The 22,255-nt window shown below is 39.5% G+C and overlaps 1 protein-coding gene across 2 annotated transcripts; it reads right to left on the bottom strand.

The window, feature by feature from the left end:
• Positions 1-2,415: 2,415 nt before the first annotated feature.
• Positions 2,416-22,000, bottom strand: LOC105251304 (glucose-6-phosphate 1-epimerase). Of its 2 annotated transcripts, none has more exons than XM_011257996.3 (6): positions 21,851-22,000; positions 21,405-21,456; positions 5,838-5,896; positions 5,230-5,567; positions 4,621-4,929; positions 2,416-3,630 (listed from the first exon to the last, which is right to left on the bottom strand). In XM_011257996.3, exons 1-6 carry the CDS (start codon positions 21,918-21,920, stop codon positions 3,622-3,624), a joined length of 837 nt encoding a protein of 278 aa, XP_011256298.2. In that variant the 5' UTR covers positions 21,921-22,000; the 3' UTR covers positions 2,416-3,621. The 2 variants fall into 2 exon arrangements, with proteins under 2 accessions (XP_011256298.2, XP_025262656.1); XM_025406871.1 differs by lacking the exon at positions 21,851-22,000 and adding an exon at positions 21,539-21,566.
• Between the last annotated feature and the right edge of the window lie 255 nt (positions 22,001-22,255).

Here is a 22,255-nt window from a genome sequence, read left to right as displayed (position 1 = left end):
GAAGGTGTATAAATTTTTACGATAAAAACGACTATTTCACGCATAATGGTTACCTTAAAAAGGTTCACAAGTATAAAAGACATAAAGATTGACTATCAAGAATGCAAAAAGGAATCGTCATGTTTTTCACGTTAGAGAATTTTTCCATTGTCGGCCGTATACAGCCATATCGGTTGTGTGACATACCACAGGACCTAGACTCGATTATCTTGTTATTTACATATTGCTCATAAAAACAGTTATATAGCCGTGTGTATAAAACTCGACGTTACCTACATCTAAATTCAGTCAAAGAAAATGCGCTTTTGACTGGTTTCTCTAGGTATAAGGATATTAATTAAATAATACAACATTTGTAGTACTAATTTCCCTAATCTGTAAATTCAAATTTTCGCACACTTATTTAATACGTTATCTAATTAAATGTGTAAGGAGCGAGCAACTACTAGATACATATATGCTTGCTATCGTTTCCTTTCGCTCGTAATAAACTGTTCAAAGTTTAACATGTATAATTCTTAAATTTTCCACCCTAAATAGATAAATGCAATCTTTTATGCTCGTCACGATATATCATAATAATGATTATTAGACATTAAGAATACGAGCTAGTAAGAAAGGTGCAAAGACGGATAGAGATTGTACAATTATTTCCCACATTTTTATTGCACTTTCCCAAAAAAGAGTACACTTTCTTAACGTACTAATTTTAATCGCGAATTTTTTTCATAATTTCGCTTTAATTACAAATATTCATGATTATTAACATTGAGTCGAATGAGAGAATGATGTACGATGCGATTCGATAAACGTCATTGTAGATGGAAGACCGAATCTTAATCGCTAACAACTTGTGGGGAAAGAGGATAAAAAGATAATATACGCTATACTAAATGACGAACGTATTGTCTAGCCTCTAAAGACCGAAACCCTCATAAGAGTGTAAGATACTCAGCGCGAAGATGCCGAAATTCAATTCTTTCATTTCGGATAGTTAGATTAATTGTATATTCGGATTTACTAGGCTGTATTTTCACGTTTCTAACACATCTATAAGCGGGAACGTTTTGCTCGTATTTTTTTTTCTTTTTATTTCATTTGGCTCTCCAAGTCCATAATATGCGAAGAATAACGTGATATATATTGAGCATTTATTTTTTTATTATAATGATACACTACTAATATTTGATAGTCTAATTGTGAAGAGAATTTACATGTGATATTATTTTTAATATTACGTACGTGACATCGGGAATTCATACAACGTAAAAAATTGTCACTTGGAATGTATATCCGTGAATAATACATACGTGTGCTTTTGGCTATATGGTTAAAAAAAATATATATGTATATATAAAATAGACTCGTGATTTTGCCGATTTTTCTTTTTATCCACTTAATTTTACAATGTATTTATTTTTATTAATTCAGAGTAATGATTCTTTTTGTTACTAATATAAAATATATATATTATTAAAAAGTATACTCGTTTACTTTTGTCAATTTCTCAATTATCGAATAAAACGAGTAAAACGTTCGATGTCTGTTTCTCTTAAAAATTTATAATTAATTCCAATATAAAATTCAACTAACTTATTAAACTCGCCATCACACTTAAACCTTCGAGTTTCGGATCAAGCCTTCGAATAGTGTCTCGAGCTCTCAATGATAATACAATTATTTAGAAATGGGCGGCAAAATGTTATTTCCCTCGTGAATCTCTGCTCATTAGTCTTTACAATTTACTTTGTTCCGTATACACATGTAATTATTTTAATAATATCGCAATCAATATGTTACGGTATAAATATATTTACTTATATCTATTTCGATGCAACGTTTCTCCTTGCATATGGAAAGATGTTATCGCAAAATGCGATATTTTCAGAATAGAAAATTAAAAAAAAAAGATTATATTTGAAATTGCAGAGAAATGTCGAGCTTATCTACTGTGTGTGCATTACTACTTATCATTATAATACTATATTCGTAACAATAGCACCATATTTTGTATTGTTTATAGATAAATTATGTATTGCAAATTGAACAAACTCGTGTACATGTTGCATGTGTACAAGCGCGCGTTTCCAAGATCTTGAAAATTTATTAAAATTTATTAAAATTTATATCAATTTATAATTACTAATTACAAAATAATATATAATTAATATATTATTAATTATATATAATTATATATAATTATATATAATTATTAATTAATATAATTAATAATTACAAAATATAATTATAATTACTGAATATAATATAAGAAACTTTGTGTCGAAAAAATGAAATACTACTTAAAAAAGATCACATCTGACAGTTTGTATGCATATAACTTGATCAAAATTTAAAAATGTATTTGAGAAATTATTTCCTTTTTTCAATATTTCCTAAAATTATTAACTATAATAGTAAAAAAGTTTTCAAAAAGTGAGTCTCTATGTATGTTTGAAAATTTCTATGATACTTTTATTGCAGATCGTATATCTCTGTATAACTGAAAATACATCACACAAAGTGCATTTCCTGCTTTTTACAAATTTCAAATATATATCTTACAGCAAGTAAATCCGATGGAATCATTCGAAATTAACAAATAATTACATCACAATACTTGGGAAATTTATAGTGAAAGTCTTATATCGCATACGTGAATGTAGCAAAGTCGCTTACATGCCAATCTATCTATGCCATATATGCCTATAAACAATGTATTGTGTACTAATATTCAAAAGTGATGAGTCAGAAATAAGAGACGTGATATATATCTCTCTTTCGTTTTCCATCTAAATAGTGGTATATGTGGAATGTATATGTAAATATTTGTGACGAATCGAAACTCTAAAACGATCGTTTCTTTAGGACAATGTCCTTTGAAAACCAAACAAGAGAATACTATTCTGTTTCGCGTAATATTTACACGAATATCTTCTCGCAGCTTTACAATATCTTCGATAAAAAAAGTAGACATTGCAAGCGAGATAACGTTATCTTTATCGGAAAGCAAGGATGATGCTAGAAATAACATATTTATAAATCTTGTACATTTTATTATCATTATTGTTGTTTGGAAACCAAAGAGAGACAGATTGATCGATTCCTCATATTCTCATTGAGATTGACCATTTTGAATTTTTTCAGATAAAGCACAAAGGTGAAAACAAGCGAATGTAAAAGTTGATGAAAGAAATTCTTCAATAAAATTAATCAAATTACCTTTATTATGCAAATCATCATTTCCTCGACGAATATGTCGAAAGAAAAGATACGTTCTTCACTCATATACAGTGGTTTACGTATAGATCTTTCGAGAAAACGTCTGATGGGAAGAGCGAGGATAGCGAAGAAATTCCAAGAGTTCGTTCGTGTTTGAAGGCTGCGAGTTTAAAGATTCAAAGAGCATATCGTGCAGGTTTGGGCAACGCAATGCGAGTGTAAATGAGATGGATGCGACGGCAAGGGTGGCGGAGGTGGCGGCGGGGGCGGCGGCGGCGGCGGCGGTGGCGGCATGTAAAGCCAACCAGCGCCCGCTGGCCAGACCGCGGACGATGAGGACGTCGGAAGCAACGAATTGGTACTGCCTCCGGTACTGACGTGTGACGTCGGTCCACTCTCTACTCACATCACCTGAAACAAGGTCAAACGTGAAGAAATCAACTTTATGAAATTCAATTTTTTACTTTGACATTACAATTTTGACTTTGCAACGTAATTACCTTCGATGAAATCAAGGACTTTAATCGCTGATACTTATCTCTCAAATCACGTTTCAAGCAATATTCTTTTTATCTCAATATATTTCACGTTATCGTAAGAATTAATTATTAAAAGAAATAATTATTAGTTTCTACGCATTAGTAGAATTTATATTTGCATTAATTTATACCTAATGAATAAATATAGCGTAATATTTGCACTTGTTCCATTACATGTTACGCTGTTTATGCGTTATGCAAAACTAACACATCGTCACAGCTCATATCTTTATGTCTTGAAATGAAAACTCTAATTTCAAAAAGAGAATCATTTAAAATATAGAAAATATTTAATAATATTTATATAATGTGATAATACAAAAAAATACAATATACAAAAATGCAATATATAAAAATGCTGGTTATATTTTAATACCAGAAAATTATGCAAAAATATATATAAATGTTTTATATATACAAATGTTTGAAATTTTTGTTTCGCAAATTTAAATCATAACCAGAAAATGTAACGCGAAAAGCCCTTAATTTACATAAATAGTAAAACAGGAATACTGACCTGAAAAACTTTCAACCTAATTTGGCCAACTACTCTTAAACTATTCCGTTAAAATATAACTAATTTAGTTTTGTGAAAATGATAAGCCAATAATGTTAAGATTTCAGCCAAGATATTGGCGATTCGAATTATGAAAGCTCTAATTATGTAATTAATTACAAACATTATACAGTTCACGAATAAGAGAAAAAGAGCATTCAAACTGATAACTTTTATAGTTTAAACATTATTGACTGAACATAGCGGGATATAATAACGATAATTATATAATTATCATTAATTGCAGTATTATATCAGTCAGAATCCAAAATTAATCCCCGGCAATAAATCAAATTTACTTAGTACCTGTAGTATCTGGCTCGCTTCAAAGGCCGTCCCCGGCAACAGTATAACCGGACTACTGACGTGTCCGCTCTCGACGCATATCATGTTGGGAAATTCGTCGTCGCCGAAATCCGGAATGTCGCGTGCCTTCTCCTGCCAGGGATTCCACACGACGGTATCGGGAAAATTGTACTTTTGCACGCGCATCTTTCTACCAGAAACGACGTTCGTGATGATATGCTCCGGCTGCGTGTTCTGGTAGATCCTGTCGGTCCATTCGCACACCGTGACAACATCGCGGCCTTCTTGAAAGATTTGGTTGTCCCTAGTCTGTGTGTGCGCGAAAATGAAATATTTTGAGGCAACGTGAATTGTGATAATCATTTCGATATACACCTCGATTAGATAAGTAACATCGATTTGAAATTTAATGATAGATTTTTACGATAATGAGGAAAGGATTATTTCTTCATCGATGATATCGAGAAGGATTATTAATGGAGTAAGCGGCTCTTTTCTGTGAGCTTTATAAACTTTCAGTAATAATTCTAGGAAGAACTTTTGATTAAATTACATTTTAATTATCGGCTTTAATTTGCAAAGAAATAAAAAGCAGAAAATCCCTGCTACCTTGTCGACGAACGTGCATCCGTGCAGCCCTGTGATTTGGCATCTCCTAACGTCGGGCACTTTGAAATAAGTGTGTAGAAGCAAATTAAAGCTGAACGTGTCCTCTCTGCTAGGATTATAGACGCCGATATTGAAGTGCAATTCCTTCTCGCGCAATATTAGCCTGTACGTTAACCTGAATTGTGAATTCCACAGCGATCGCGTGAATTCGCTGTCCATTATCGAGAATATCGCTTCAATATCCCCGCTGGGTAATCGTTCCGGTGACTTTTCCACATTCCAACGAATGATTCTAGCAAAGCCATGAGGCGGCCCAAACGTCCACGCTCCGAATTGTGCTGCGGAAATAACGTTCATATCAGATCTCACCCTCGGTATCGCTCGGTTTCTACATCTTTAAAAGCTTTTCACATTTAAAATTTTTCCAAGATGTCGTAATAATTGGCGATATTCAAATTGGCCTTTTCTTTTAAATTAAAATTTGTTCCTTCAAAATTGTATCAATAATTTCCTTTGTCTTTTACTTTAAACTGTTGACAAAAATAATACCTCCGAACGAAAGGGACAATCAAATAATATTTAGTATACGTAACATTGCTTATACTTACGGAAAACGAATGGTATGCCGCCTCTAATAGCCTTCTTTCCATCGAATACAGCTTGCTTACTGAAATACAAAGAGTCGGTTATCGAAGAGGAAAAACGTGTCATAGTTGCGCATCTTGGGTTGTAAATTTTGTTAGTTTTTCTTCTCGATATCGAACAAATTGTAATTTACTCTGTATTTTTGTATATATTAAATTTCCGATATTTCATTATTTAACGAGGCGAATTTCCTCTTATGGGAAATCTCGGCAAAAATATATTTTAAAAACCGTACGAGAATTTATTTGCTCACGCGCTTGTTTTTACGTTCATCGTCGAAGCGTAGGTATTATCTATTATTTCCTCGCCGTAATAACAGAAAAAGAAAAAGAGGCTCTACGGTATTGTCGATAGCTCTGAAAAATATGCGAACGGATATCTTCTTCTTGTTGTTTATTCCTGACGTTATTATTGCAAACGTATGTCAGTATCGGATTAACGAAAACTGCACACATGTACGGCTGCTCAAACGTTTGAGCCAACGAGTCACATCGGAGAAGAAAGCGAAAAGTAAATGATTGAGCGTTTAATCGAAGAACAAAAAATTTATTTATAATGCAACTTTTATAAATCTCAATCGCTCTACGATATACATAAGCAAAGAAAAAGAATAGAGGTTCATAAAATTTCTCTCTTCTTTTTGCATTTCATACTCTTGCACGGTTCGGATTTTCGCACAAGAAGACTCCATCAGCTCGTTTAATTAATTTACGAGGACTATGTGAAATTTTACGATCGCGTACAGCGCCGAATAGTCAGGACGAACGGATTCCATCGGTGTATAAATAATCGTATGATGTTATTTCGTAAAATTTGACGGTAAATTAGGAGAATGCAAAATTGCCCTTTTCGTAGATAAATTTTATAGCGTGGCAATATTCTCGCAAAATTTAAAAAGACAAAATAATATTATTTACGATATTAATTATTGCTCTTTGCTGAGATATACGAATGTATCAACTTTTATAATCCTGCAGCTTTCCTGCAGCTTTCCTGGGGCTGAGATTCGAGAAAAGAAAGATACAATACAGTCAGGTCGATAAATGGCTATACAGCTCGCAGGTTGTATTTCTCAATTGAGGAAAGGGTTCGGTTTTACAGTTGGCTGCGTTGTTTAAGTGGAGATAAAAATGTGAATTTTCGACAGTCGGTTGAATGGTTCTTTTGTAGAGAAAAAGAAAAGACCCGTCGAGCTTTTATTCCACATTGTTTTATTTTACAACGATCTTTCCTTACATAAAGAAATTGCAACAAGTTGTCGTAACAATGTTCAATTTCTTAATTTGTAGACCGACAAAGAAAAGAAAGCCTCCATAAAATTTTCGCCTCATTGTATATAGAGTTGCCTGATGCAACTAACAATAAAAGAGAAGGGGAGAAATTTCTTTTTTTTTTAGTAACAGATAGACCATTGGAATATTTTTCGTACAAATTTCCAATGATCTTAATAACCATAATATTCGTAATAATGGCAAGGTGTATATTTTTTTCGCCGCATTCTAACAACTTGAAGAAATAAAAAATTATATTTTCTTCAATAGATTATCGAGTACAACTTATAACTTGTTCACACAGAAAAAAGGGCATTCTTGTTTTGAAATATTATTTAGTTTTAACATGGAAATCTTGAAATGAGATTATATTGCGTTAATTAAAGAAAAATAGAATTGCTTGAATAATTGCTTACTTGAATGAAGCCATTTTATTTATATAGTTCAATCGAGAAAAATATATTCTTACGATTTAAGATTTAATTTCCTCGAATGGAAAAGAAACAATGTTAGATGGAAAATAACATTTTTAAATCAAATATTATAATTTTCTTAAAGTAGAATTAAATAACTATTTATATTTTTGAGATGACAATTACAATATTAAAATAAGACTATAATATTGTTGAAATTTAAAATTATTAAATTCCAAGATTATAAATTGTTGCGTATATACAATGAACGCGTTAGTTTAAGTATACAAGTTTTGATTTGACACTTATTTTTTTTCCGTGCACATATAAAATTGTAATAAGTTTGGTTCTTTCTCTCTATCTCTTTTTCGCTCTCCTTGTTAAAATATATGGCTGATATAAATCGCTGGTTTCTAGGATCATCGGACAAGTTAGAAAACTCGTTGATCCCTTTCGTTAGCGCTAACTAAAACCGCTCGAAGCGGTGCTGATATCGTCGTGCTGCGAAAGCGAAAGACGGAGACATCGCGCTGCGCGAACGCGCGGAAGCAAAAGAAGCGAGAGCGAGACGGAGAAGTATAAAGCCGGAGGGCGGATGCAGGATGACCATTAGTCAAGCCTGTCAGGGGCCGCGGAGATGTTCTTAAGAAGAAGCTGGAGGATACACTCGGGATCCAAGGCTGCGAGAGAGGAGAAGGCGCAAGATCGAGACGTATCGGAGAGAAGTTGTGTAATCTTTCATTCGCGCGATCAAGACGCTCCCGAAAGTTAACGCAAGGTCGCAATATTCATAACTCGTCTAAATAAGGATTGTATCGAGCGAACAATACATTTGCATTTTTTTTTTTTTTACACACGAATGCCCGCTAAATTATTAGCTAAATCACGAGTGTTGGTCACGCGCAAAGTTATTATTGTAATAATAAAAGTAAAGTTTGCGGATATTTACAAGTCGAAGATACTTTTATCATTTCGAGGCCTCTCTCGAGGCATTGTTCCAATATCGCCTTTCGGATAACGGCAGTTCAATTTTCGCTGCCGGATTCAATCCTGACAGCCGATGATGAAGTTAATGACCAAGTCTCGATTCCAGAGCAGACCTAGGATGCCGCTAATTCTCTTATAGCGGGACGAATGTAATCCATTTTCCCGGATACGTAAACCGCGAAGGAGGAGGAGATGGTAATCCCATCCGTTTGCACGATCCCGAGGCGAATGAAACACGCAAACGGAGATGGGGAGATGGATAGATAGATGGATCGCGACAACCCGAACGTCACGGCGAGAAGAGAAAGACATAGGGAAGCTGAGAGGACGAGGGAAGGGAGCGAAAACGGGAGAGTGTGAGAAAAAGGGAGAGAACTTATGCCGGAGAGCGGACAAAGAGGACAGAGGGAAGGATAGGGAATGGTTATAGCGGGAGAGCGGGGGGAGGGGGGAGGGGGGAAGGGGGGAGGAAGCGAGAGGGTAGAACGATGTACCACCACCAAGTACGACGACGCGGCGGTAGGAACGCGGCTGACGCCGAGCAAAAACGATCGGCGCTGTCTGCCATGCTTTTTGCGGGCATCACAGTTTCCAACCTCTCTCCTCCTGGTCGTTTCTAGCCTGGTCGTATCTCCCGTTTGCCGCGCTCGCTACCCAACGGCACCCAATTCTCGACGCGGTTACGCCCGGCTTCCGCGGGATATCGTCGCGTTGCGTTGCGCCGAGTATACAGGGTGCCTGGTAATTGGCACGGTTGGCGCGATCGGGACGGGATGAGAGATATGTTTTTGCAAAAAATTACCTTTTTTCCCCTGTCGAAAACGGCCGATAATCAGGGAGATTTCGACTGATATAATCTCGACGAGTTCGATCGACGCGCGGGAAAATTTATGCCCTCGTCTCACGTGGATGAAAGCGCTAATTTTTACGGCAATGCGTATGTCGGCGACCGTCTTAGATTCGCGCGTCGCAAAATTGGCAGCGCGACGACACGAGAGGGCGAGGGGCCAGACACACGGGGGTGGACGTAAGTTGAAACGAATTAACTTTCGCGACACGTAACATCGTGTCCGTTATGCGCATTTTTTACGAGCGCGACAATTTTCAATAGACTTTTTTTCGCCAGCTACGCGAAATTGCTACCGATCCTTCGACGACGAGAAGGTCGTCGATCTCGCGAATCCTAAAGGATCCCTTCGCGATCATTTCGATTCTTTGCACGCGCTCATTATCTGTAAGAAAAATACCGAGAGGATTTGCGAGATACGAATATCTTTCGCGTTGTACAGTAAACGACTCGGGAGATTTTGCGGCACGGGAAGAATATTAACGAGCGGACAAGTGAAAAATTGCTCTTCGGCTTTAATGAATCGTTGGCAAGTCGGACATGTTAAACAGCGGTGAATCATTGAAAGGAAAAATATGAATCTCGGAAAGAGGCTCTTAAATTTGCAATTTTGACAAATGCCTGCTTATTCTTTAATTGAAATATTTGGCAACACCAGAAGCATGATTGAAAATTGCACGCACAATTTATTTTTCAGATTTTATCGTAACAAGCTACTCTTGATTTATATCAAGCCATCATCGATCTCTCCAAGATCTCTCAAGTTTTTTTACCTACATCTCGATATTTAATTTTAAAGTTTCTCGACCTCTCTCTAAGAGATTAACGATACTATATAATATGTTTATTTCAAATTTCAAACAAAAGGTGCAAGTGCGTATGAATGTAAATCGATTTTACATATCGTCATTCATTTGCCGGCGTTATTTAATAAGAATTACGGTTCGCGGATTTATATCGGAGGATCCCGACATTTTACGCAATTTTCTCTCACGCATTTTCCGCGATTCAGCGAAAACTAATTATCCGCATGATAGAAGGATACACGGAGAGTGTCATGAATCGACAGGATTATAAATAAGGTGACTGCGCGCTTTTACGACCGAAGACAATTACGCGACGCTGCGGCGCTTCTTGCGGCCAAGCTGCTACTACTATATCTGGAAGCTTGCTGTATCTAGAACGAATTCGCTGGAATTATACGAGAGGAAGAGACGGAAAGAGAGAGAGAAAGAACTCGCATCGTCGTCGCTTACAATGTTGTACGACCGTGTGCGTGATCGGGACTCATCGAGATCTCGATCAAATGACTTGTAAAATCATAGAGAGATATGTAACGAACGTGTAATTTTCTAAAAAAAAAAAGAAAAAAAACGCAAATTGCACATTATCTTCCGTGTAATGGATCTTTGATCGATGCTTGGAATAAAGTGCAACGCGAGTTTCATTTGCATTACATTACGTAGCACGCGCACTCGGATATTGCGTAAGCTTGACGATAAAAAATATCGCTATTCTTAAGAAGTCCTCGCATCCTATTAGTCCACGCATCTGATACAAAAAAAGATTACGACTCTGAGCCGGATGCATAAATTTTCTCGAATTATCAAGTGCCAATTAACTCTTTCGAGATATCCAGTCTTCTTCTCTTTTTTCCAGTATGGGACCTCCAATCGGCTCGAACCAACTTTGAAGCGTAGTCGTTAACAGCCGAAAGTTCTTTGACGAGTTTCGCGGCACTCCATCTCGAGAAAGTAACTCGATGCCCTCGAGGGAAGATCCCCAGCCCCTTCCCTCCCCTCGCGGTCCTACGGTAAAGATACGGCAAGATGTGAGAAGCGGATGCCGCGCATTATAAGTGCATTAATGTGCTGGCGCGGCTCGGCCATCTGCTACGGTCGCGATTTACGATCGGTCAGTGAAATTCTGACGAGACTTGGTCTCGGAGCCGTGGCCGAGAGTTATCGCGAAAAACTGGGCTCCTCCGAGGCTGGGAAGAGAGGACGGGGAGAGGGGGTCTTACCGGGGCAATTCCAATCGCACGAAAAACGAACCCCGCAAACTGCATATTGTTTTCAGATCGCTCGATTCACCGCACAATCAGATCGGCACAAATTACATTCGACCGAAGAATGCGTTTATTCGCGTTTAATCAAATGCGCAAACGAAAAACTTTGAGATAATCTAGGAATCTTGAGAAATTAAAGTTTATCGAATCATCATTTTTATTAGTAATTTTTAATGGGTTACCCCTTTTTGTTTGCGAATACCGGTATTTAATCGAAAACTCGCGAGAGCTTGAAGATTGCCGAGTCAAGTGCAAGCGCAAATAAAATCGCGCAAGGGCAAGGTCGGGCCGCGTACTAAGAAAAGTAAAAGTCTGTGTCTGCAAAATCCGAATTCGTATCGAATCCACGCGAACGCGGTCGTTTCTATGAACGTAATAATGTCTTGCCCGGTGATTTGAACGACGAATCAAAAGACAACAAAAAAATGAAATAACAAGGCGAACGGACAACATATAATTTCGCGGCGCACTCATCTTCTCGTTAGCTGAGGCAGCAAGCGTTCGTGGCAGTGGTTTCTCGACAATGGTTAGCGATAATTTTCGATGATGCATAGAATTCTGCGGGCGATTTCCTCCTCCAAATAAGCAGATGGAAACAAAATCATCGTAAATCAACCAGAGCGATTGGCCGTTTTTCTCATCAAATAATATCTTTCCATTCGTTCGCCATATCAGACACATGGTATTCCTCCGAGACATTTCTTTGTCATCAAAAGCGGCAGATTTCTTACCAAAGAGAGAGAGAGAGAGAGAGAAAGAAGGAGAAATTATATGTCAGAAATTAATTTCGAGAATGAATGATCGCGCGGCTATTTAACTATGCGCCAAGTTCGAATAGGGACACCCGGTACGTGTCGAAGTTATCCGCTTCGAGCTCCGCCGAAGCCAGCGGTTTTTGCGTTTTCCCCGGATCCCGGCAGGAGCAGCAGCACCAGCAACAGCAGCAGCAGCAGTAGCAGCAGCAGTAGCAGCAGCAGCAGCAGTAACAGCAGGGCGAGGCTCCGCAGGGTTCACGAGCTTCTCTCTATCCGCAGTCAACCCCCGCGTCGCGCACACCCCGTGCTCGTCTACCACCACCAGTGAAACTTTGTTTAACTAAGGCCGACAAGAAACGAACCTATTTATACTAGGTCAGACGCGTACGCGGGCGTTGCTGCTCTTGTCGGGGCTGAAAGTTGCTTCCACCACGTAGCGGTCATGGGAATCTAACGGATGCTGATAAACGAGGAAATATATCCAGCAAAAAGAATGTCGTGTAATTCTCCCGCCCGTAAATTTCTCGATTACTTTGGCGCTAAAATTTCATATTCAAATCCGAAGCCTAAATCGGACAAGATTAACGACCTACGTTGATTTTCCCAAGAGAATTATCTTTTGATTTTTTGACGCGCGACGACATTTCGCAAATTTTTCATCTTATTTGTCAACAGTTAACATTGATAAACATTGTTTAATTATGCTACATCCTTCTTTATGTTATTATGCTACTTTTCGTTCCCTCCAATTAAGGATATTAAATTATAAAGGAGGAAGCTAAAAATGAGATGCACGAAAAACGAAATTGCAATTCATTGGACGTCGCGCTCGTAAATCCGAGGTGAATGACACAAATGCATGCTTTGACTGAATAAAATGTAGCGAATTAAAAGAAATCTTGATAAAACAAGACTTGGTACTGACTCGAATAAGCCCATAGCGACGTTATCCAAAGTCGGGCACGACAGTCGAGGATTGTCGCGTTTATTGCCGAGTAGCGATAACGAGCTGATTTGGCGGTTCCTCGCGAGTTGCACGTCGGTGCATAAGTCGCGCGAATAAATGAACGAGTGGGCCGTGGTTGAACGAATTCTTCGGTAGTGATGCCATCATTGCTGTCGACGGGATTTTAAATCTCGTCACATATAACCGGACATCTGAATTTCGCTCAATGACCACACAGAGGAAAATATCATTCTACCGCCAAGAAAAGCGATTAGTTTTCTTGGCGATTATTTTTCTTTTTTTAAGTAATAGTTTCCTTCAACAAGGAATATATCCTTGATAATAGTCTTCAAATATACTCATCACGAGTGTTGGAAAATTTTTGTTTTAATTTAATATTCTTGATTAAAATATTGCACTTAAAATTCAGGATATATTCAATTAAATTTAATGCTTGTGGTGAACTTATTTGCGGATGTGCAAACTTGTGATATACTTAAAATAAGCAATATTTACTTGAATACAGTATCCATTTTTCTCTGTGCATTATTCGAACGTTTAAAAGAAATTGCCGCTAGTTTTCAATTTTCTCGCAAATTAATCGTGTAAATAAGCTCTAGTCAATCCTGCGAGACTTCAGTTACCGTAGAAATATCGAAAAAAAAAATCGATACCACTCATTGAATAAATAATAACGAATTTGACGCGAACGAAAGCTCGAACGCGACACGTTTGCGTTTAGTTAAGATGTGAATTTTCGAATCTCGAGCGGTGAACGTGGATGGTGTACGTCGGATGAATCCCGCGCGAGGAAGATTTGAACGTAGTATTTCACTTCGTCCTGCAAAACACGCAATTATTTCACGGCTTAAGCCGCGCGTTCCGCCTTGAGCGAGTTCTTGCTCGCGTCTGCTCGCGCTCGAGCTTTTTCGTCGTGGAGTTTGTTGGCTCGCGCGCGCTTCGCGTTCTCATTCGCTCGGGATAACGTGCAATTAGCAAAAAAGCCTCGCTCTCTTTGCATTAGACGCGACTATGTCATTCGCGGCGACGAGAAGAGAATGGTGTTGCAGTCGTTCATTCGCGAGAAAAAAAAGTTACGTTATTTTCCGCCAAACTCTCGCGCAAAATCATACAAGCGGTAGGAAAACCTTGAATTGTATTTAGGTGTAAAAATCTCATTGTCAGTCGTATAACGCAACTGCGTTCACTATTAACGGTTGCCCGTGATTACGTTGCAATAAGATTTAGTTCCATAAGCTATAACATGACACTGACATAAATTAAACGTAATAATGCACGATGTATATTAAGAGAGTCGGTTGATGGCAACGTATTTTGAAATGGGACTGTAAGGACATAAAAAATGTTATTATATTTCGTATTTTTATTTCATATCTATAACGTATTATGATTCGCTGGCGTGATAATGGAACGTAATAAACGAAGCGACAGATTAATGGAATTCAAGATTTATATAAGATCTTTGCAATGCAAAATTCTCGAGATAAAAAATTTGCACTATCAAGAATCTATGTGAATCTATGCGAATATATGTGCAGAGTTTATAAGAGAACTGGAAATTTATAGATACAAGAATGATAAAATATTAATAAGGAAATATAGAATTTGTAAAGCTTTGTAAAGGACGATATCTCTCCACGAGAATTGACAAAATAAAGTAATTCGATGAATACCGTCAAGTGGATGCATTTGCAAAATTAAGAATCTATATAGAAGAAGTGCTTCGCAAAGTTGCTCTATCGGATCAGAAGATAACGTGGAAAAAGGACCTTATTTGTAGAGCAAAGAACTACTCGGAGAACTGCCGGATACTCGCAACAATTGAAAAGAAAAGGTCCAAGTAGATCTTTCACTCGTTTTCGTATGTTTGTTGAAAGGATGAACTCGATATCGAAGCGAGGCGATTTGTATTTGGATTACTGAAAGGAATCTTCCTCGTGAGAGCAAATGCTTTCGAGATGTATGTACATTACACGATTGAAACGAAATACGAGAACTGAATTATAGATGAAAGATCAAATATGGCAAAATTAATTTTAATTGTCAAAACACGTCTCTCTTTCCGTCTTTCTCCATTTCTCGCGTTAGAAGCATCTCCGAAATGTGTGCATTTTCTGGAATTTAGTATCGGTTCCCTTTTCGCACATTTTCGACACACATCTCTCGTTGCATTTTCGAAGACGAAACGATTCGACGAGCCTCCGCGGAATCAGCGCGGATTCCGTGCGCGCGGAGCGAAAAACAGGGAGGTCGCTCGCTCGTACTTCTTTCCACCCGGTATAAGGTAACCGATGGATTATACAGCCTGGTCCGTAGACTAATGATCCCGCTGGCTGCGGTTTTTGTCGGCATTCTACAGCATTCCCATTCGACTGGATTCCGCTCCGGAGCCGCCGCGCGCATTATTTTCCCTCCGTCGCGGTGCGCTTACGGATTCAAGATCGGCTGCGGTATCGTCGTCCCGGCATCTCGAGCGCATCGGGGAGCACCTTTCGCTTCTCGAGCCGCGAGTTTGGACAATCGCGTCGCGTCCTGCTGCTTCGATCTCGCACCGAAGCTGTCGGCTCGTAAACTTTAGCATTCGTACATTTAATAATTATAATTTAACGATAAATATATTTTTCGTAAATTTTTAGTAAATTTATTTACCTGTGTTAAAAAGCGATAAAAGTATAAAATCTTTTAATTGTAAGATAAATTATAAACTATATATTATATTAAAAATATATATATATATATGTAAAATATCTCTTGCTTCCCCAGATACATTTTGACGTTGAAAGGATTTAGTACCTGTAAGGTTTACTCCGAAGGGGAAACAAAGTATCCGATGCTTTTACAGCTTTATCACGAGTCGCGAGGAACTTATGTAGAGAGCGAATTTAATTTAATACAGCGCAACATTAGTGCGTCGAGTTTTAGTGTGTCGCAAATAATTAGTCGCGTCTGTAATATTTAAATTTCCCTCCGAGTGATTCCGATTAAATCGATTAAAATTCCAATCGATTGCCCGATAAGAATAGAGGGTGGAATCATCTTCATTTAGTTAAATTTCTTGTCTCACATGAGATATATGCACCATAAGGTGTCGATCTTGTCGTGTCTTTAGCCCACCGAATATTGTGGCCTGCATCTTAAAGATGTATATATTTCAGATTAATGAGCTGGCTAGTTTGTAAAACGGCACATCGCGATTGCATAAAATGTGCAAAATTCGTAAAGATTTAAATTTGTATTTTCCACGATAATTCCATAATATGGAAAGAATAATCGAGATGCAAGTGATTTAATCGATCCAATCTCTCATCACGATTGTGGCCAATAGTCGAGTTGGACGTGCTGTTAAAAAAAAAAAAGTTTCTCGCGCGATTAATAGTTTTTGGCACACAAGAGTAAAATAATCGCTTCCCGAACGATGATTATCGCGCGCATTAAGACACGATCGCTGCGGCTGATGGCTCGCGCGCGGAATATTTGTCACTCGATTGTCATTCGCCGCGGTTTCGTTCCATTTCGACGTATTTTCTCGTGCACAAATCCATGTTCCGAACTGATGGCAAAAAGTCGAGACGACGGCTGGCGCGGTGTCATTAGTGTTCTCTTTCTCCCCGAACCTCTCTCTCTCTCTTCTTTATACGCGGCCATTCTTTCCATCGTTTATCGTGCTTTTTCCGTATCTGTCTTCATCGTAGTTTCATCCCCATGAGATTTTCACGTAACAACGCGCAAAATATACTTGATTTGTTTGTCTTCTCGTAGTTTGACGCAAATTAGCATAAAGAGATTATTCTTGTTTGCGGTGGATTAGGTAGCCTGTCCGGAGGATACCTCTTCAATAGCCTTTTTGGGGGCTTTCGGATACATCGTTTTGTATTCAAAATTCGAGAAACACGACCTATCCAGATAGAAGCAATCGCGCACGAGAATTTAATTAGAAAAACCTGTCGTGTATGTAAAGTAACGCATAGAATCGCAATGTTTTCAGAGTCGAAGAAGGAGAGAATTTTCCGAGTGCCTTTGCGTTATCGCTATGGAAACGGACCATCTCGCCCAGCTGCCCAGCACGGATCACGACGTCTCCAACGACAAAGATGTATGCGGTGTCAAATGCACGCGGAACATTTCTAACGTGCCACGATATCTTCTTTTTCTCTAGCTCGTTTATGCTAATGTTTTCAACGGAAAGTCGTAACATTTCGACGATATCTCGAATTGGAACTGGATTAATTCGACAGATACAAATTCTATAATCGAAATATAATCGACTATTTACTTAATGAATCTCTTTAATTGAATTAGCGAATAAAAAAATGATGATGGGGCGATATCGAGCTCTACGTTTATGTGCGTTGAAACGCGTTCCGTTATCGCGACCTCGCGTCATTCATGACGCGTTTGAAGGATTTCTCATCGAAACGCGAGATTCTCTCTCTCTCTCTCTCTCTTTTCTGATTATCTCTTTCTTACTAAATTGTCTTCTCATCGCACACACGGTGCGTAGATCGCGTCACGCGACCGAAACGAACTCTCTTTCCTAACGGCTCGGACGAAACCTCTAATCCAAAAGTCGAGCTGAAATTTCATGGTCGGGTCCCGGCAACCATTAACGACGTTTTCCTTCCACATTCTCTTCTACCGCTCATTTTCTCTCTCTCTTTCTCCTTCTCTCGCGAGAATGCGCGCGGAGCATGTGTGTACGTGGCGTCTTTAGGTGTGGTGAGGATAGACGAGGGACTCTTAATCATCGTCCCATCCCTTCGCCAAGATGAATCGTGCATTTGTATACCCGCACCCCTTTCGCTCTTCCATTCGGTCTTTGCTCGTCTCTGTCTCGCGTCTCCCGATTCGCTCTAGCCATTTGTCTCCGTCGCCCCTTCTCTCTTTCCCCGCTCCCTTTTAGGATCGGGGGTGACTGCCGCGGCCCTTTGTCTATTTCCGAACGAACCGAAAAACAGTTAGGTCGCTCCGGAGTCTTGGTATCGGAAAGGGTTGCGTATTATATCTATAATTCCTGGCGTAATCACGTAGCAAACGTACCTTTCCGCATTTAGTCCGTATTTTGCGGCGACTCTTTCACTCGTGAAGGTTGTAAAATCTCGCTTCGAGATCTACCTAGACCTCTACTTTCCACCGAACGAACAATTGAGCTACACATTTTCAAATTTATTTCTTTTACGACTCAATCTTACGTCATAGCTTCATCTCCGCCCGTCATTCCCGTCGTGAACCGTATCAATTATTTTATCGCGCTGATGAAATTCCAGCTGCGGTTCGTCGCCCATCTCGGTCCCTCGAGTCTTCGTTTCCGTTTTTGGACCCCGAACGTGAACGCAGATGTTCGACGAGGGCACGTCCACGTCCGCGGACGGGGATAAGAACCGGAGAACCAAGATCGACACGCTGCACGTGGTCCTCTCGTATTACCGTACAACCAAGTCAAGTTTGGAACGACCGATTCAATTCCTTTGCGCGATGATTAACGCATCGGTTATTTATGGGTACATTTATGAATGTCAATTAATCTAATTATTTAATATTTTCTCTTAATTACACTTTGAGAGCCGTTTCCGCCGTGAATATTTAATGGCAACAAATAATCGAATCTCGGTTTTGAAATCTTGTTAAAGAAAGTTTGCTATTCTTTCTCGTTTTATCAATCTCATTATTATTAATGTAACTAAAATCATCATTTTCTTTAGAAATTAAAGTATGTACTGTATCGCGGAGCGCCATCAGTATCGCGACCGGACATACCGACGTAACTTTTATTACGGCCATTTCGAGGGAAATTGGAGTAAATTGCAAGCGTGTTTGCCGAGAGTCTTGCACCGTGTGTATACTTCTCGTCGTCACCGTTAAAATTCCTCGACGTCCTTCCGAGATAACGTCGTTCCGAACCATGACTCGTGACAATTTATTCGTGGACAAATTTTCAATAAGTAATACAAAAGTTATATAATATCTTCCTATCGTATTTTCCTCTTTAAATAAAATTACGATCGACGTCGGAGAGGATATCGGCGAGTATATTTTTACAATTCGCAAGAGAGGACGATCTTGGACGACGTCGAGGGACGTGTTAAAAGTCGATTTTTCATCGGCGCGATAGAGAGCTCCGCGGATCTCTTTATTACAAAACCCAGTCTCGACAGCGGCTTTACAGTCGGAAGGACCGATGACTGGCAAGCGACGACGAGGGGCCCTGAACCCCGTGTATAAGGTATGTACTGGTCCAGAGAGCGCCCTTGCCTTCGCTCCGTCAGTTTTTTCATCGTCTGCTCTCGGGCTGCTGCCGCTTTTAAAGCGATCGTCACGGGCACCGCGCTTTTACGCGGTTCTTTCTCGGCAGGTGTGCGCGCGCGCGCGCGCGCGCGCGCGCCTCCTCCCGTGCTCCTTCCTTCTCGCGCTGTTACTCTGTCGCCAAGAACTCGCTCGATCCCAAGAAGATTATAAAAATATTATGCAAACGCGTAATATCAAAGCACACGATATTTTTCTCGGAATGATAATAATATGATAAGTGGGCTGCACAAAGTGCGCAACGTAATCCGAAAATCATCGCAGGACCTATCGAGAAAAACGATTACGTCTAGAGGAAAAAAACACATCGCTCGTAATGCAAGGCATTAAATGTTTATCCGAGATGAATCGTTGCGACTAACGCTCGAAAGGCTGGATCGCCAAGATTAACAAACATACACATTTCGAGATGACAGCTTGGAAATTCTACTTTCGTAAATGTATATACGCATGTATCTTTTAACAAAATTGTTTAATGTACAATTAAATTTGACACAAAAGAAAGCTCGTTGGGAGAGCAATAATGGAGTAAATCCGGTTTGCCTTCCGTCTGATTGGAATCGCGTTTCGATATATTTCACGGCGAGAACCTTGAACCGGTCACGTACAGCGGTAAAAGTTTTTTTGTCGCAAGCGACATGGATTTTGACACTGATCTACATCTATAAAAATTATAATCCGTTATTTACTCGATTGTTCTTGAGCGATCATTTATATAACATTACAAAGGAGGATTTAAATTAAAGTCCACATACATATATCACACAAACGATGCTCTAATTGTATGTATTCTATGATAATTTCTTTTTTTTTTCGAATCGATTCGAAGTAATTTGTTGGGCAATCTGTAGGTTAAGCATGCGAGCAGACTTTGTTCTCATCTGGAAAGTGTCATTCTGATTCGCGGCTGATGTTGCATACACGAATCATTTTCCATCTCCAAGATAAATTGACGATACAAATCAACCTATTTTAGTGGCGATATTTCTTTTATCACTCATACATTTTAATATCAAACAGAAATCGGATTTTCGAAATCAAAGTGACAAAAGTAAATTTCACGTTAAAGAACATCTCGTCTTCTCGCGTCGAGATGTTATTACGTATATGCGAATTAAATATATTGTTTAAATTCGAGAATATCGCCAACATGCGTTTTAATATATTAAAAATACAATACACTTCATTTTCTAAATAAAATATTATAAATCCAAAGTTTCGCCGCTTTTATTTTGCTTGTTTACCATCTTATCTACGGATAAGATTGCTTATATAATGCTCTTCCAATGTTATAATGTGCGCGATCAAGCTGAATGCATTCTATCTCATCTAAGATGCGTAACTTCGCGCTCAACCTTACAACTTGCGTCAACGTTTACTTCAACGCATCTTACGACTTGTACAGCGCGATTAATAAAAGATTTGCATCATTTTAGAAAACTCGACTTAGCAAATCTTTCCGCGAGCGCAAAGACAACGTTTGGTCAAAAAAAAGATACATAAACTTTTAACAAATATACAAGTCATATGTGTCGGATGCCGAATATTTACAAAGCGTATAACGAATTTATTTTGAACCTCTGCGAATGATTACAAAGTTTATCGCCGCAAGACTTCAATGAAATTAGCATATCGGATATTAATCGCTTTTAGAAACTGTTTCTTTTCACAGCATTTACAATTATTATTGTTTTTGTCGCATGTAATATAATAAAATAACCGCGACTAAAAAACATGCAAACGCAAATTAAATTATACAAAAACCAGGCGAGAAAATTATTCTCTCTCTCGCTTATTTTCGTCCCGCGTCGCTTCTCGAACGAAAACCGATCGCGCAGGCAATCAGGTTCGCGAGAACCTGGCCGGCTTTGCCTGTCAAACCGCAGGGACGCGATCAAGAGATACGTGCATAATAGACTTACCTAACGAACAGCTGTTCCTGATTATTCACCCGCCAGGACACCACGGTGGCTCCTGCAAAATGGAAAATCATGAATCAGAATTTCGATCGCGTGACGATGACACGTGAAGAAGGGTAGCATTCCGCGCACCGCACCTCCCCGCGCCATTCGCCGAAGCAAAACGGGCCGATCGAGGGGAGCGAGGGGAGAGATGCTCACTCACACACAACACGCGTAAAACCGTAATGTAACGTAAGGTTTCGTTTCGGAGGAGCCTTTTCCGCGTCGCGACCGAAAACCTCGGAGACGCGCGCGTCCGCGGCAGCTTTCATTCATCTCGCCGCGATTCTCGGCCACGTTCCTCCCTCGATAGATCGACGGAGGCAGATTCGCGAGATGCGCGCGCGCACGCATACACCCGCATCCGTATCGTACCCACGCACGCACACATACACGCGCACACACACCGTGTAAATTGATGGTGCAGGTGGTGTTGTTGCCCCTGTCGAGCACGACAACGCTAGTAGCCGCTGCCATGTTTGAGTCGTGAATGCGCCGCCGGCCGGCCGCTCGACACGGCCAACCTTTGTCCGACGCCCTCGAGCCTCGAGCTCGTCCCCACCCGCGCCCGCGTGTCCCGGCCCCCGGCGTCGTCGCGCGCGCGCGCGCGCGGGTGGCGGCCGGGCTAACCGAGTCGAATGACGGAACGACGATCGATCAAGTAGCCGCGAACGTGTACCATCGACCGAATCACGCGAATCGAGGGACAGACATTGCTCGCTTTGCGATCTCTATGAGAAAAATCCCGTCTAGATAAAGCGGTTACTTTGTGCGCAGCAACGTTGATACTAATGTACGACTGTGCTCGACTC

Source organism: Camponotus floridanus, unplaced genomic scaffold (assembly GCF_003227725.1).
Source record: "Camponotus floridanus strain SB8 unplaced genomic scaffold, Cflo_v7.5 scaffold16, whole genome shotgun sequence".
NCBI lineage: Eukaryota > Metazoa > Arthropoda > Insecta > Hymenoptera > Formicidae > Camponotus > Camponotus floridanus.
Note: the sequence above shows the minus strand (reverse complement) of the source record. Positions and strands in the feature narration are given on the sequence as shown.

Bases quoted from the DNA above. Each gene is read 5' to 3' on its own strand.
- LOC105251304 (XM_011257996.3), bottom strand. From the start codon at position 21,920: ATGGCAGCGGCTACTAGCGTTGTCGTGCTCGACAGGGGCAACAACACC. The intron at 5,897-21,404 runs GTAAGTCTATTA...TTTGTATTTCAG, and splicing joins CAGGAACAGCTGTTCGTTAG to TAAGCAAGCTGTATTCGATG. The intron at 5,568-5,837 runs GTAAGTATAAGC...TTATTTCCGCAG, and splicing joins CGGCATACCATTCGTTTTCC to CACAATTCGGAGCGTGGACG.